The sequence below is a fragment of the Carassius gibelio genome, chromosome A24 (assembly GCF_023724105.1).
Source record: "Carassius gibelio isolate Cgi1373 ecotype wild population from Czech Republic chromosome A24, carGib1.2-hapl.c, whole genome shotgun sequence".
Classification (NCBI taxonomy): domain Eukaryota; kingdom Metazoa; phylum Chordata; class Actinopteri; order Cypriniformes; family Cyprinidae; genus Carassius; species Carassius gibelio.
Window position 1 is genome coordinate 3,498,647 of NC_068394.1, and position 16,071 is coordinate 3,514,717.

Consider the following 16,071-nt stretch of genomic DNA (forward strand, 5'->3'; position numbering starts at 1 on the left):
CTGTATGTTGTCTGTCTCTCTGTCTATTTTCTGTCTGTCTGTTGTCTGTTGTCTGTCTATCTGTCATCTGTCTATCTGTCATCTGTCTGTCTGCCTGTCTGTCTGTCATCTGTCTGTCTGTCTGTCTGTCTGTCTGTCTGTCTGTCGTCTGTCTGCCTGTTGTCTGTCTGTCTGTCTGTCTGTCATCTGTCTGTCTGTCTGTCTGTCTGTCTGTCTGTCTGTCTGTCGTCTGTCTGCCTGTTGTCTGTCTGTCTGTCTGTCTGTCTGTCTGTCTGTCTGTCATCTGTCTGTCTGCCTGTTGTCTGTCTGTCATCTGTCTGTCATCTGTCTGTCTGTCTGTCTGTCGTCTGTCTGTCTGTCATCTGTCTGTCTGTCTGTCGTCTGTCTGCCTGTTGTCTGTCTGTCTGTCTGTCTGTCTGACGTCTGTCTGTCATCTGTCTGTCTGTCTGTCTGTCATCTGTCTGTCATCTGTCTGTTATCTTTCTGTCTGTCTATCTGTCTGTCTCTTGTCTGTCTGTCTGTCTGTAGGTTGTCTGTCTCTCTCTTGTCTGTCTGTCAGTTGTCTGTCTGTTATCTGTCTGTTGTTTTTTTGTTTTCTGTCTATCTGTCTGTCTGTTATCTGTCTGTTATCTGTATGTCTGCTATTTGTCTGTATGTCTGCTATTTGTCTGTATGTCTGTCTTTATCTATTAATCTCTGTTTTTGCCGCAGGACACATTGTCTTGCTCGTCTTGGCCGATGTCTCCAGGGTTGCGCTGGGAGAAGAGATGGGTGGATCTTCGACTCATCCCCCTCTTACATGCGCGTCTGTCCCAGTACGTCCCAGGTACTGACATTTGCAGGTGAGCTGAGCAGGGGCCGCACAAGAAATGTCTGTTTTGTTTGCTCATACTATGCCTCTGGCTTTGATAGTAGTTATTTGTAGAGTTGCAGTGCCTAATGTAATGTATTTTGCTCTTGCTTTCATCTAGTAATTCTGTTTGTATTCTAGTCACAAAGGATTTTCCTTGATTAGTATTTCAGGGGATCCCAAATAAACCACATTAGATCTTTAATACCAAATGCAAACTTTGATGAGGTTAAACAATTTGAAATGAGGCCTTTTTGCACATCAAGCGGAACATAATTGAAAACTCTTAAATTGGATTGAATTAAATCAATCTGTTTTTTTAAATTGCTTTGAATTAAGGTGAATTGAAAAAGGAGAATTAGACTTTAGTTTTTACATTTTGTGGAATGTCTCTTGAGTGCACGTATTTTTCATTTCTCCAGGCAAAATGCCTTTCAAATCATTGCTGTGGATGGGGTGTGCAGCGGGGTAATTCAGTGCCCTAGTGTTGACGAATGCACTGACTGGCTGCAAGCAATAGCTTCAAATATTTCAGCCCTCACCAAGCACAACGTGAGTACAACTGCAGTTTTAGCATGGAAGAAGCACAGCAATATAACAACCAAAGTCTATTCTTGTCCAAACAGTTATTACTTAGATTGTAAGTACTAATGTAATTTAACCTCTATGTCTTAAAATTAGACTAACCAATGTAAGAAATCCAAAAGTCTTTTGTTCATACTGGGAAAAAAAAATTCAGAATATAGAAGAGCTTTTAAAGAAGTTATGCAAAACAAATGATGTTTAATGTTACCATTCAGCAAGGTGTGGTTGGTACGATTTTTTAAATGTTTTTGACATTCTCTTATGGTCACCAAGGCTGAATTTATTTTGCAAAAAGTACAGTGTAAACAGCAATTTTGTGAAATATTATTACAATTTAAAATGTTTTTTTTTTTAATTTGTGTATATTTTTAAATATAATTTATTTCTGTGATGCAAAGCTGAATTTTCAGCAGTTTTTTGATTCTCATGATTTTTCAGAAATAATTTCAGTATGCTGAAATTGCAGTATGCAACATTTTTTTATTACATTTATTAAAGTTCGAAATTTAATTGAAAAAATAGCATTTAAATATCCTTATATTTGGTATGTTTACTTTTTTTTTTGGACAATATAAGAATATTTTAAAGATTTTCGTTAACAGCATATCGATGTTGGAGCCCTTGTTTAATGGTTAGCACTCATTCTCTGACATATGCTGCTCATACGGTGATTCAGCATGAATTATGATATTTCTTGCTCATTTCATTTCCTCTTTCCACTATTGTTTCTCTAGAAGTTATTTGATAAATACCACCTAAAACACAAGGTACTGTGGTTTGTTTGGACCGGATGATCTTTGTGCAACATATTTATAGTGCTTCATTGTCTCTGGAGAGAGTGTACCGTACCAATTTGTGCAAACAGACAATGATAAACTACATTTATTTTCAATAATGGAGATAATTCGGGAAGACAGTGAATTATTCCTCATAAATTGTCATTTTGGCCAGGCAGGTCATGTGTTGTAATCCCCTCAATGCAGTAGATTGAGGCATTAAAATGGCATTTCCCACACAATGAAGGATTTCACTCTTAATTACCGATAGAGTGAAGCGTGTGCCTCCTGGCCCAGATCACTCGCTTTTGAGCGCACCCCAACAAAAATCCTCCATCTTGCGTTCATTTGTTTTGAGGGTGTTTAGCTTTTACCAAAAATAAAAATCGTCTCAAAGAAGATAAGTTTGCTCCTCGCGACAATGCAGGCAGGCTACTGTAGCGCTTGCTTTGTATTATCCTGCAGCGAGACCATCTGGATGAGCTTTCAGTCCATTTCCTGCACGAAAAATAGACCTTATTCCACATTCAAATGGATCTATTAGAGTCATTTGTGAGACTGGCCGGGGTTATGTGGGTAATGAAGCTATTGAGACTGCTAATCTTGAATAAAACTTCACAGCAGGAGTGATTCTCCTGGGCTCTGGATGAACACTAGTAACTCTGTTAGTCTGATCACACAAGATGTATGGCGTTCTTTAATCTGCTGCTTGAATAACTGGACTGAGACATGGTAAAGGTCATTCGGTGATCACCAGAGCGCTTTATTTTATATCTGTGAAGCAGATTGGCCTTTTGTTAGGATTTATGATTGAGATGTCTAAAATCTGTTTGCTGTCAAGAATCTGAGGTTGTTCAGGGGGGATGACGTATGAGCGTCGATTGAATAGGATTCATGAAACATGTATTAAAGGAGTCACGTCGTTCAGTTTTGTGGATTATTTTCATATCTAGAGTGCATTTATAATTTTAGTTAGTGCTTCCTGCACTGCATATTCTTAGAATACAGTAAATTGCTTTGGATGTTTCTCATTTGTGAGTCACTTTGGATAAAAGCATCTACTAAATGAATGAATGCTTTGTACTGTACATATCACACTGAAATATATTATAAATATTAATGCAAACCCTAACACTAACTATAAATGTAAAATATATTTAAAGTTATATAAATATTCAATATAATACATAGAAATATTCAAATAAATAAATAAATATTTAAGTTCCATATATATAAAAAAAAATCTATACTTAAAATTATTATTATATATATTATAGGGTACACACACACACACACACACACACACACACACACACACACACACATATATATATATATATATATATATATATATATATATATATATATATATATATATATATATATATATATATATATATATATTTATTTATTTATTTATTTATTTTTTAACATAAATTTAGAATATATTTATTAGTATATAAATATTACAAAAATAATATATCGAAATATTTAAATTTATTTATAATTCAATATATTTTAAAATATACATACAAAGCATTTAATTATAGTGCGCATATCATCTTTAAATATTTTAAATATATATTATTAAAAACAAATGTAAAATGTATTTAAAGGTAGATGAATATCAAATATAATATATATAAATATTAAAATCTATTTATTTATAAGTACGTTTTATATTTTATAATTCAATTTATATATATATTTGTAAAATACATGCATATTTGAAAAAACTAATCTAATCTTGTTGCACATATCATATTTAAATATATAGTATTATAACCTTATAAAATATATTTAAACATGTTAAATTTAATTTTAAATATATAATTTGTTAAATATATTTCAGTATATATTTTATAATATGAAAGTATATTTTTGGAATCTAATCTGTTAATTATTTTAGTGTGCATGTCACCTTTAAATATGTATTATACAGGTATTTATTCTATTTATTTATTTGATTTATTTTAAAATGTATTTTTATATTATTAACACACCTTCAAAAGTCTAATCTGTTAATAATTCTATTGCAGGTGAAGAAGATCAACAGAAACTTCCCAGTAAACCAGCAGGTAAGGAAACAGAATCAGACTCGTTGAGAAGCTGTGAACTGGACCTCGAAAGAGTGACAAAAAGCCTGCAGAGATCCAGATAAAGCCCTGAAAGAGCGAGGGGTGGCTTGGTCTGCAGCACACTTGAATGAAGCCCCACAGTGATGTTTTCTTCAGAGCCACTATTCTTCATGTGCCCTGCAGAAAGCCAAGAGTCAAGTTCACAGAGCACTGAGATTCTCCTAAAACGATTTGACACACACAGACTGACAGATGTCTGTGGACACATTTTAAATGGTCCAACTTTGAATGAGACTTAATTATTGGTGAATGGAGAATGCAAATTCTGTGCAGGCTAATTACTTGGTACATCTTCTGTAACGCATTTAACACTTTCTTCATGTCTTTTTCTGGCGTTTAGATTATATTTATGGGCTGGGTGGATGAGAAGGAACAAGATTCTGTTCAGGACCGAATGTACACACCAAAGTTTCTTGCCTTGAGGGGTTCGTCTCTCTTCAAATTCTGCGCACCTCCAGTGAGTTCTTCTGCATGATTTACTGCATCACGAGTAGCTTTCAGTTTCAATAGCTGACTTTTATATGATTTTATATTTAGCATACACACGCAATATTTATTCTACTTGGGGCAACTTTGGCTGAAAAAACTGTGACAATTATGAAAGCACATCAAACTCTTTTTTTCAGTTCATTGCATTGAAGAATTGTTGAAGGAATACTTGACCCAGAAATGCATATTGTTAGTGCAAAACAAAAGATTTAGACCTAAATTTCAGTGTTTTCTTCTACACAAAGCTATTGCATGTCTTGTAATATAGCACAAGAGTCAAATGGATTGTTTTATGGAGCTTTTTGTTCTATTTGGAGCAAACGTGGACACTGTTAACTTGAAATTATTTATCAAATAAAAATCTAAAATTAAAATAATAATTAAAAATGCTTATTTGATATTCCATGAAAATATAACAGCATCGGTGTTATTATTGTAAAAATATCTAAAACTATTTAACATCATTTTGTTAACCTGAAATAAAGCAGGAATGATTCAAATGTAAACATTTGATGACTTTAAAAAAAAAAAATTAAATAAATTAAATAAAATTAATAAAAAATAAATAAATAAGCTGAAGTGCTAAAATTACTTAAACTATAGCTGAAATAAAAATACATTCAATCTAAACAGAAATATGAAAAGAAAATTATAAAAACTACAATTGATGTGAAAACTGCAATTATAAAAATGAAATCTTATTTAAAAAAAAGTGAAAATGTTTTAATAGCATGTAAATAATACAAAAATACCTGCTGCATACAGTATGAGTTTGGAATGACAATGAGTAAAACATAAAAAAAAATAAAAAAAAATTTGGTGAATTATTTCTTTAAAGAGTTGCCGTTTTCACCCCCAAGCAATCGCCATCCACATTATTTGCTCCAGTTGTTATCGACTTTCTGAAATCCATTAATCCGTTCAGCCGTCCGCAGGCTAAATCACCTAACACCTCCATTTAATAAACCCTAATCTCGCTACATAATCAGCAATTCATTTATACACCTTTATCATAATTCTGGGAAATGATTTAGAATGAAACATGAGTGATAATCTGAGAGGTGTCTCCTCAAATGTAAACCTCTCCTAATGTGGAGATTGATAGCATTAATAATAATGTTTTTAATTTCTTTGTCTCCCCCTATGTTTCACGTCAGATGGTACGTTCCTGATGAAATGAGGAATTGCTGTAGTCAAGTCAAGTCTGTTTTATGGTCAGACTTGTTACTAGTTAAGTGCTTGTAGATGTTGCCACTTAATTAATTTATCCTGAAGAGATCGAGACATCAAAGAGCTTCATCCAATCTGCCATTAATCGTAATTTGATGGTGGAGTGGGAGGAAGATCAAAAGTTTGGACATGAAAACCTATTATGGGATACGCAGATGCAAAATTATATTGGAGAGAACTCACAACACTCAGCAGTTTGTCCAAAGGCTCTCTCTCTCTGGCTGTTTTAGCTTGTTCAGATGTTCTCCGCTTGCGGCAATAAACACTTGATGTGTTCCCTTCCAGAAAGGACTGGATTTCAAAGCATTTTTCAAATGAAAACAGTTCAGGCGCACAAAGGTTTGGTCATATTACTTCCATAATCTGACACATTTCTGAGAAACAATTGACATTCAAGCAGACAAAATGTTTGATGACTTAATTTTTTCAACTGCAGGAATTAAGTGGATTGGGAAAAGTGTCTCTGTATGACACTAGGTTTGGAAAGGCTTAAAAATAAAAGTCATTTCAGATTTCATTTTGATGAACGATTATGGAATCCATTATTTTATTTCCTTATCTGTAGCATCAGTGATTAATCATACACAATTAGACCAGTATTGTGTTAAGAAATTAAAATTGTAAATTGTTACTATTATTATTATATTATTAAATTGTTTTATTACAGTTATTTATTAATTTCTTTAAATCTATGCAAATGATTATTCATTAAAAATCATGTTATTTTTTTGTAATTTTTATAATGTATATTGTTCTGAAATTATTACAAAACTTTTTTTTTCCTTTGGAGTAACATGAAATAAGGCAAGAAACATTAAATATTAAAAAGTTATTATTATTATTATTATTATTATTATTATTATTATTATTATTATTATTAAATTCATTAAATATATTCAAATTATTTATTTATAATATTTATATAAATTATTATTTTGGAGAAAACTTTAACAATGAATTATACACAATAGAAATGTGATCATCAAAAGAGTAATTATTATTATTATTATTATTATTATTATTACACTGATTAATTAAACTCATTAAATATTTTCTTTTTTTATACATTACATTTTTTAAGTAATGTTATTTGTTTATATTATTATTATTATTATTACATTTATTTAATTAATTAAATCTATTCAAATTATTTATTTATAATATTTATATAAATTATTATTTTTGGGAAAACTTTAACAATGAATCATACACAATAGAAATGTGATCATCAAAAGAGTAATTATTATTATTTTTTTTATTACACTGATTAATTAAAATCATTAAATATTTTCATTTTTTATACATTCAATTTTTTAAGTAATGTTATTTGTTTATATTATTATTATTATTATTATTATTATTATTATTAATATTAATAATAATAATAATAATAATAATAGTATTATTCATATATTGCATTCATTAAATGTATCCAAATGTTTTATTGTCTTATTATTATTATTATTATTATTATATTAATAGTAATATGATAATAATGCATAGCTAATCATTATGACTTTTATTATGACTTTTTCAATCCATCAAGGAGGTCTTTATATGATCACCGAAAGTCTATGTCAATGCGGTGTGTGTGTGTGTGTGTGTTTATTAAAGCAGTGTGTTTTTGACTGGTTTTCTGACATTTGAAAACTCTGCTCTGAGCCAGTTCAGTCTGAAGAAAACACTCCTGAGTTCTGTGTTCTGTCATGATCCATCTTCACTGGCCTTTGGGTATCAGAGGTTACTGCAGATGCTCAGCGTGAGTCATTCTCATACACAAGATCTCAGGGGCTTTTCCCTCTTTTGTCAGCGAGCGGGACATTGTTTACTTCATGTAGCATTTGAATCATGCCTCGAGGGCCGCCGTGAGAGCGAGTGACCCAGAGCTAATCTGAATAACGCTGTGAACTCCTCTAGGTCACCACCTGGGACTGGACCAGAGCCGAGAAAAGCTTCACCGTCTACGAGATCATGTTCAAGATACTGAAGGTATGAGTTGAAGTGCTTCGGGATTTCACACATTATATATGACACCTGTGTCAAGCTTTACAAATATGTGCTGTGATGGTATCAAATATTTAGGCTGTGATAAATCAGTGTCCTCCTGCTGGTTCTTGCTACAGATATTATATATGTTATACTTCTTTTGTCCCTGAAGTATATAATAATGGGATTCTTATGATTGTAATCTTTCAAAATAAACAAAATGTACAAAAAATAGTACTACGATATTGTTATTTGCATTTTACTTCACATATGCATACGCTTCATTTCAGGAAAATAATTGCTAAAATAAACTATTACCATTTACATTGCACAGATCTTGGACTAATGCTTAACTCAGGAAAATATATATATTTTTTAATAATCATAATAATAATAATAATAATAAATAGCTATTAAAACGAATAAATAAATAGCTATATACTATATAGTTATTTATTAGAATATTATTAGAAAGTCTCTCATGCTCACGAAGTCTGCATTTATTTGATAAAGAATACAGAAGATAGATAGATAGATAGATAGATAGATAGATAGATAGATAGATAGATAGATAGATAGATAGATAGATGGATGGATGGATGGATGGATGGATGGATGGATGGATGGATGGATAGATAGATTTTTTTTGAGGCACCATTCAAATTATTTAAAAAGTATATTTTATATTTCTATATTTCACATTATATTTTTAAATAAATGGTTAGGTTATATAGTTAAAAATTTGATATGGAGTTTCTTCACTATTTGAAATCTTTTTTTTTTTTCATGTGTGAAATGAAAAAGACTTATTTGTCACAATTTGAGAATGACCCAATCCCATAAAATCTTGTTTTAATATTTTATCAGGGCAGCGAGTTGGTGGACAAGCGGAAGCACTGCTTCAGCGTTCAGACGGACTCCGGCGAGGACATCTTCTTCAGCGTGGAGCTGGATTGTGAGCTGCTTCTGTGGGAGAAAGCCTTTCAGATGGCCACCTTCTTCGAAGTGGAACGAATACAGGTATTAAACCTGCAAATGTAGTGTAATCGAACTCAAATGAAGTTGCTCAGACAGACTAAATGAAGCTCTGTGAGTGAAATGAAATGAGGGAGTATCAGCTGTGATGTTATGTCGTCTTGGCATGATAAACAAACCCAGCAGAGCTGAGATCAGATCCAGGCGAATAAAACTGCACCTGCCAGACAATGTTGAACAACAAACTCTGAGCGATTGAGGCTCTGCCAAAAAGAGATTAAATGTGATTTGTTCTTGCGTACTTGAAGGAAACACATTGGTCACAAACACACTATGAAAACACATTTTGTTTTAAGACATTTATATAATCGAATCTGCTGAAGGAGTGTTTCTTCAGCTATAGACACTTTCATGTGCCACCTGTTGTTTTTGTAACAAAACAGATACCTATATATTTTTTTTTTTTGTTATAGGAAGGTGGTATTTAAGCAAATTTTTTGCTACATTACTTGTCAGGTTTTATTTATGGGTATGTTTTAATGTTTTTTCCCTTGTCCAAGACCCAAGCTTTTGTAAGTAAATATGAAAATCCATAACAAAAATGTGAACAAAACATTTAGAAAAATCTAAAATGATAATTTCAGATTGTGAAACGTACATCTGTCATTCTATTTTTTAAATAATGACAATTATGCGCACAAAATTGACAGTTTTTGCTCCTCATTTGTCCAATAATTTAGCACCTAATAAAAATGATCAGAATTTATTTTTTACCAACTGGGCAAAAGTGTCAGTAAAGAGTTTTAGATGAAATAAAAGACATGATTACCCTTGAACAGAAACTGCAGAAATAAAAATGCAGAAAAGTGTAAAAATATTTAATTATGTGAGTTTAAAAATATAAAATGCTAGTTGTTAAATTAGTCTTAGTATAAAAAAGGTGTCAGATCCAATAAAAAAATTTTATTTTTAAATTTAAATACACTTTACATTACGGTCCTATTAGTCAATGAGTTAAATAAAATGGACTAATAATAAACAGTTAATTAATTTGGAAATTTTTTCATTAGTTTATTAAAAAAAACATAACTGATATAAGTTGATGTAAGCTCAGGTCCATTAAATAATGTTAACAGCGGCTACACACTGGACGTGGGCGGAACATTAAAGAACACGATTGAAAATGTTTCCAATTTTGTATGCCATATGCATCAGACATTCAGCCAGCGGTCTGTGGGCATGATCCTTTAGCTCCACCCACTTGTTCACAATCCCCAGAATTCTGATGCACTTCACTTGTCTGTACTCATCAAATCACAGCATAAAGCCACCTACCCATCACCAGCTCAGTGTGGTTTTTTTTTCACTAGTGTACTTCAGCTTAGCTGGCTACTTACCTGTTCGTTGAATCCTTCCTAATTGTCTGCTGTCATCATCTGCCATCCTTACTGCATGATGTCTCTGCCTAATTTAGTTCCGTTTAGCATTTAGTTTAACTTATAAAAAAAAAAATTATCAAGACTATATACATAAAAAAAAGGAATGACAAAAAAGCAGCAAACCTACTGAAACTTGAACTAAAATTTAAATGGATAAATCCTTAAAATAGAATATAATTGAGAATTTTTACAAAAACTATAATAGTGTATCAGTAATACTAAATTAACACACATTTAGACATTATTAGTAGACAAATTAAACTTTGTTTTTACTTTATGAGAAGACAAATGAAACATTATTAATATTAAAAGTGTCGATTTTATTTTTACTGAATGAAAACTGGCTGTAGTTGAAGAAACACCCGTAGATTCATGTATAGGATCCAATTATGTGTATTTGAAGAACATCAAATGATATGCAAGTACGTATAGCATGTGGACTCGGACTAAAGCAAATCTGTCTTCAATGCAATATGATATCTGTCTTCTAGGAAGACAATAGCAGGACTATTTCCTGCAACTGTTTCACATTCATGAACAACAAGGGTGGCACAAATAAAATCGCTGCCAAATGATCCCTCTAAACCAAACTAATGCAGCAAAACCCTGACCGTGCCTCATGCCAAAAAATCGCTTCTGTTTATTTTTCTCCCAAAATAATTATGTACCACACTTATCCTCCTAATTAAACATTTAAGATCTGGAGGAGATGTTTGTGTCTGATTAACAATGGCAAGTGTCTCCCGTTTCAGTGTAAAACATACGCTTGCATTGTGGACAGTCATCTCATGGGACTCACCGTCGATTTCAGCATGGGCTTCGTCTGCTTCGATGCCGCCACAAAGGTGAGACAAGCAAGTGTTAATTTCATTTAAATACAACTAAGAATCAGAATCAGATTGAGCTTTATTGCCAGGTATGTTTACACATACAAGGAATTTGTTCTAGTAACAGAAGCTTCCACAGTGCAACAGAGTGACAGCGACAGAACGAAAACACAGATAATAAAATAAGAAAAAATATAACAAGTAGGGAATAATAATGTACAAATTGACAATTGTAAGTGCAGGTATATTACAATAGACAGTTTTATATGTACAGCTAACTATATGCAAACTTGAAGTGTAGACTAAGTATGTGTGTTAGATAAATAAGTGTATGTGTGTATAAATAGTATTGTGTGTTCCACAGTTATTATATTATCAAGTGTTTATGAGATGGATTGCTTGAGGGGAGAAACTGTTCCTGTGTCTGGTCGTTCAAGTGCTCAGTGCTCTGTAGCGTCGACCAGATGGCAACAGTTCAAAGAGGGAGTGCGCTGGATGTGAGGGGTCCAGAGTGATTTTGCCAGCCCTTTTGCACACTCTGGAGATCGTCTGGCAGTCGTTGATTCTCCACAGTGCTTGGGGATGGTGTCTTGTAGTTGGTGATCTCCTTCAGACTTTTCCACACAGGTGCTGAGTCGCTGGAATTGAACTTATTTTCCTGAGTCAGAATAATTCCGCTTTGCCACTCTGATCTCCTTTTCCAATGTGTATTTAGCCTGTTTATATGGACATTGACATTGTCCCCCTTCCTGTAGGCACCTTCTTTGGCCTGACAGAGTTCTGCAGTGAACCATGGTTTGTCATTGTTGTAAGTTAAATGAGTCCTGGTGGGAATGCACATATCTTTAAAAAAACTGATATATGAAGTTACAGTCTCTGTGAGCTCGTTCAGATCGGTGGCAGCAGCTTCAAAAACACTCCAATCAGTGAGGTCAAAAAGCTGCTTGTGGAACCGAGTGATGTGCATCCTTTATTGTGGTGTAACCGTGATCCAGTATATTACTGTCTCTGGTGGGACATGTGATGTGCTGTCTGTATTTGTGGCAGTTCACTGGAGGGATTTGCTTTATTAAAGTCCCCAAGAATGATTAAAACAGAGTCTGGGTGTTGTTGTTCTCTCTCTGTGATCTGATCAGCACGTTTAGGTAAAGCTGAGCTCACGTGCACTTGCAGGAATGTAAACATTCACGAGAATGAACGAGTGAAACGGCTTGAATAGAACAGCTTGCAGTTAATGAAGAGTGTTTCTAGATCTGAACAGCACATCTTCTTTAACACTGGTACATCTGTACACCACCTTTGGTTGATTGATGTAAAAGCATGTCCCGCCGCCACACGATTTCCCTGTTGTTTCTGTGTCATAGAATGTATGAACACAGGTTATTCAATTCTTATTGAGTTTTCACTAGTTAGAGTTGCTCTATTGCTATGCGCATGTATTTATATCACAGCAAACATTTATAGAAACATGCTAATGACACTCTTCATCTGTCAGCTGTATGTGAGGTAAGCACATATGTGACCCTGTCCCACAAAACCAGTTTTAAGTTGCTGGGGATTGTTTTGTTAAAACCAGTTGTATGGGTCAAATTTATACATTTTTCTTTTATCCCAAAAATCAGTAGGATATTAAGTAAATATCCTGTTCCATGAAGATATTTTGTATATTTTCTATTGTAAATATATTAAAACTTAATTTTTGATTAATAATATGCATTGCTAAGAATTCATTTGGACAAATTTAAAGGCGATTTTCTTACTATTTAATTTTTTTTTGCACCCTCAGATTCCAGATTTTCAAATAGTTGTATCTCAGACAAATATTGTCTGATCCTAATAAACCATACATCAATGGAAACTTTTTTTTTTTTTTTTCAGAAAAAAAGTTTTTGTGGTCCAGGGTCACAAACAAGTGTCTATTATAATAGAGTTTTGCTATAGTTGTTTAAAGCATACTGTATTCTTTTGTGTCAGTCAGCTTAATGGATATGAAATATCAATGCAAATATTTTTGAAATATAAAAAGTAATTTTCCACAATTCTCTATAAAGTCTATAAAGCTAATAAAATGCATAATTTAAACCTTGATTATAGGCAGTGCTGTGGAGATATAAATTCTCTCAGCTGAAAGGATCATCAGATGACGGCAAGAGCAAAATCAAGTTTCTGTTCCAGAATCCAGACACAAAACTTATTGAAGCAAAGGTAAGTGTACTCTTTCGGTTTTTGTTATTGGCTTCATAAAGTCTGTTTTTTTTTTCTCACTCTTTAGAATTGTAATATACCTGAAGCAGGTATCATCAGCACATCATACACTTTTTGGTAACCATCATACATAATCTTGCCAATGCAAAAGAAATAGCCTAAGGAAGCAGATAAAAATAAAGCATGCTGATATGAATTTCCTATTTGATTATTTCCCCCTGTAGACTGTAAATGTGAGCACTTTCATGCGCCAAGTTTGATTTGATTTCTCCTTGAGGCTTCCTCCTTTTTTTCCAGCAAATCGTGTTTTCTCTCTGATGTTTCCAGGAGCTGGAGTTCTCTAACCTCTTTGCGGTTCTCCACTGCATCCATGCCTTCTTCGCCGCCAAAGTGGCTTGTCTGGATCCCATGTTCGTGAGCAGCCGAAATGCCGCCATGGCCCCCGTGGTGTCGGCCACTTCCACCTTAACCGGCCCATCACAGATATCCAAGCTGAAATACACGAGCTGACAGACTCCAGCGTTGTATCTTCTCCTTCCAGACATTGAGCACGTAGGATGAGAGGAACCAACCCTGACAAACGAGTGGATGTCCACTTCAAAACGGACCATTCAAGTATGTAACATTGAAAACCTCGCTATATCCTCCAGACGGGAAACAGACTCAAACGTACGCCATAATGCGAACAAACTGGATGAATTCGAACATTTAAGAATCAAGCTTTCAGCTGAAAATGCTTCTAGAAATGGTTACTAGAAAGATGGACTCTTTCCCTTTGAAATTGCGATATATCTGTTTGCATTCAAATGATATTAACACTTCTTTGTGTATACTTTTAGAATATTATTGAATCTGATTGTTGACTGGAATGGACCTGTTGTGAAACTGCCATGTTCTTGAGCCTCTGTTGATGCGTTTTCTCCAATAGTCCACTAGAATAAAACCAACCATCTTAAATATACATTTACAGTAAAACAAAGCTTTTGAAGGTCTGTTAGAGATCCAATGTGTAACCTGTTATCTAGGTCCAAATGTTTTTAAATTCAATGCAAATCCACATAAACTGAACATCAATTTTTAAATCTGTACGAAAACTCAGTTCTATTAAAATGGTGCCCTGTCTGACTGCCCTGAGAACAGACTGGAGAATGTGGGTGTTATTTTCATATCGGACCTATTTTGATACTTTATTAAAGAATGAATCATGTAACTGAAGATAAACGGGAATTGTATGAAGTGACTGTATGATGAAACTTTCTCAAGGGAACGACGTACATGCTAAGCAATGGAGTGATTGACTTAATTTTGTATTTTGTTTATTTTCGCCAATATATAAGAGACATGTATTAGTGCATAAACTTTAGTCATTTTGGCAGAGTACAAAATATGCCACCCTTTTACCCTGATAAAGTCAACACGACCCTGTTTACTTAAAATGTAATTACTTTATGAAAGTGGTAACACTTTACAATAAGGTCACATTACTAAATGCATTAACGAAAATTAACTAACAATGAACAATTTATTGTAGCAGTGTTTATTAATCTTTGTTAAATAATAAAAAAACATTGACAGACGCAACTTTCGATTTTAATAAATTAGTAAATGTTGAAATTACCATTAAGTAAGAGTAATAAATGCTTTAGAATTATTTTTCATTGTTAATTCATGTAAACTAATGGAACCTTATTATAAAGTCTTACTATTAAAATTAATGTTCCTGTGGATTATCCATCAGTACACATTACTGCAAAGAAAACAAAAGTCTCGACTTTTATTTTTTGTTGTTGTCATCTAGACTGTTTTTGCGGTACTATAGGTTTATGCTATTAACACAGTACATTTTATTTTAATGTTAGTTAAGATTGATGATATGAAGGTTATTGCCAAAAGATAATTGAATATAAAGTATATAGAAAGTAAAGTGGGTTATGTGCTTTCATGTTGACTTTAAAATTTCTCTCTACAGTATTTAAGGCTGCTGTTATGATGCTGTCATTTAACTCATGCTAGTGTCATGCCCACCGCCCCAAATTTTGTAGTATTCTAGAAAATATTAACCATTGATTGCCAACCATGCTGCCACCCCAAAGTTAATGTAGGACCCTATGGATGGAATAGTAAAAGTATTTTTACTGAGAATCACTTTTTGTGCCATTAAATCAAAATGTATTTATTTTAAATTTTTTTGGTTATAACCCTGATTTCTGTCCTAATTTTTGAAGCGTTTAGTCTATGCAAAAGAGAGATTTGTGATTTACCCCAGGCTGGTATATTTTTGGATAAAGGTGAAACTGGAAAAGCAAAGGCTGAAAATAATTATTTTATTTTTAGCAAACTGGTTTGTTTTATTAAAGATGTATAGTTAATAAAGATTTTATAACGTGACCTTAGTGTTTGTATTGTTGTCCAAGCTATTTTTTTACTTTAATAGCTTTATACACTTTCGTTTCTACACAGTCACCCAATAACATTACACTTTATATATATATATATATATATATATATATATATATATATAAAACACTATTATTTGTGACTGACAATATGAAATATATATTGTGCAATATA

The 16,071-nt window shown here is 32.9% G+C and overlaps 1 protein-coding gene across 3 annotated transcripts in view; it reads left to right on the forward strand.

Moving 5' to 3' along the window:
* LOC127946244 (gamma-1-syntrophin-like) overlaps nucleotides 1–14,641 on the forward strand; it is a 41,152-nt gene extending 26,511 nt beyond the window's left edge. For all 3 annotated transcript variants that reach the window (XM_052542693.1, XM_052542695.1, XM_052542694.1), the window contains exons 11-19: nucleotides 712–842; nucleotides 1,273–1,402; nucleotides 4,251–4,289; nucleotides 4,690–4,806; nucleotides 7,986–8,057; nucleotides 8,922–9,074; nucleotides 11,221–11,313; nucleotides 13,390–13,500; nucleotides 13,828–14,641. In XM_052542693.1, the coding sequence (XP_052398653.1) occupies nucleotides 712–842; nucleotides 1,273–1,402; nucleotides 4,251–4,289; nucleotides 4,690–4,806; nucleotides 7,986–8,057; nucleotides 8,922–9,074; nucleotides 11,221–11,313; nucleotides 13,390–13,500; nucleotides 13,828–14,010 (1,029 nt within the window). In that variant the 3' untranslated portion in view covers nucleotides 14,011–14,641. The remainder of the gene's footprint in view (nucleotides 1–711; nucleotides 843–1,272; nucleotides 1,403–4,250; nucleotides 4,290–4,689; nucleotides 4,807–7,985; nucleotides 8,058–8,921; nucleotides 9,075–11,220; nucleotides 11,314–13,389; nucleotides 13,501–13,827) is intronic.
* The last annotated feature ends 1,430 nt before the right edge of the window (nucleotides 14,642–16,071 follow it).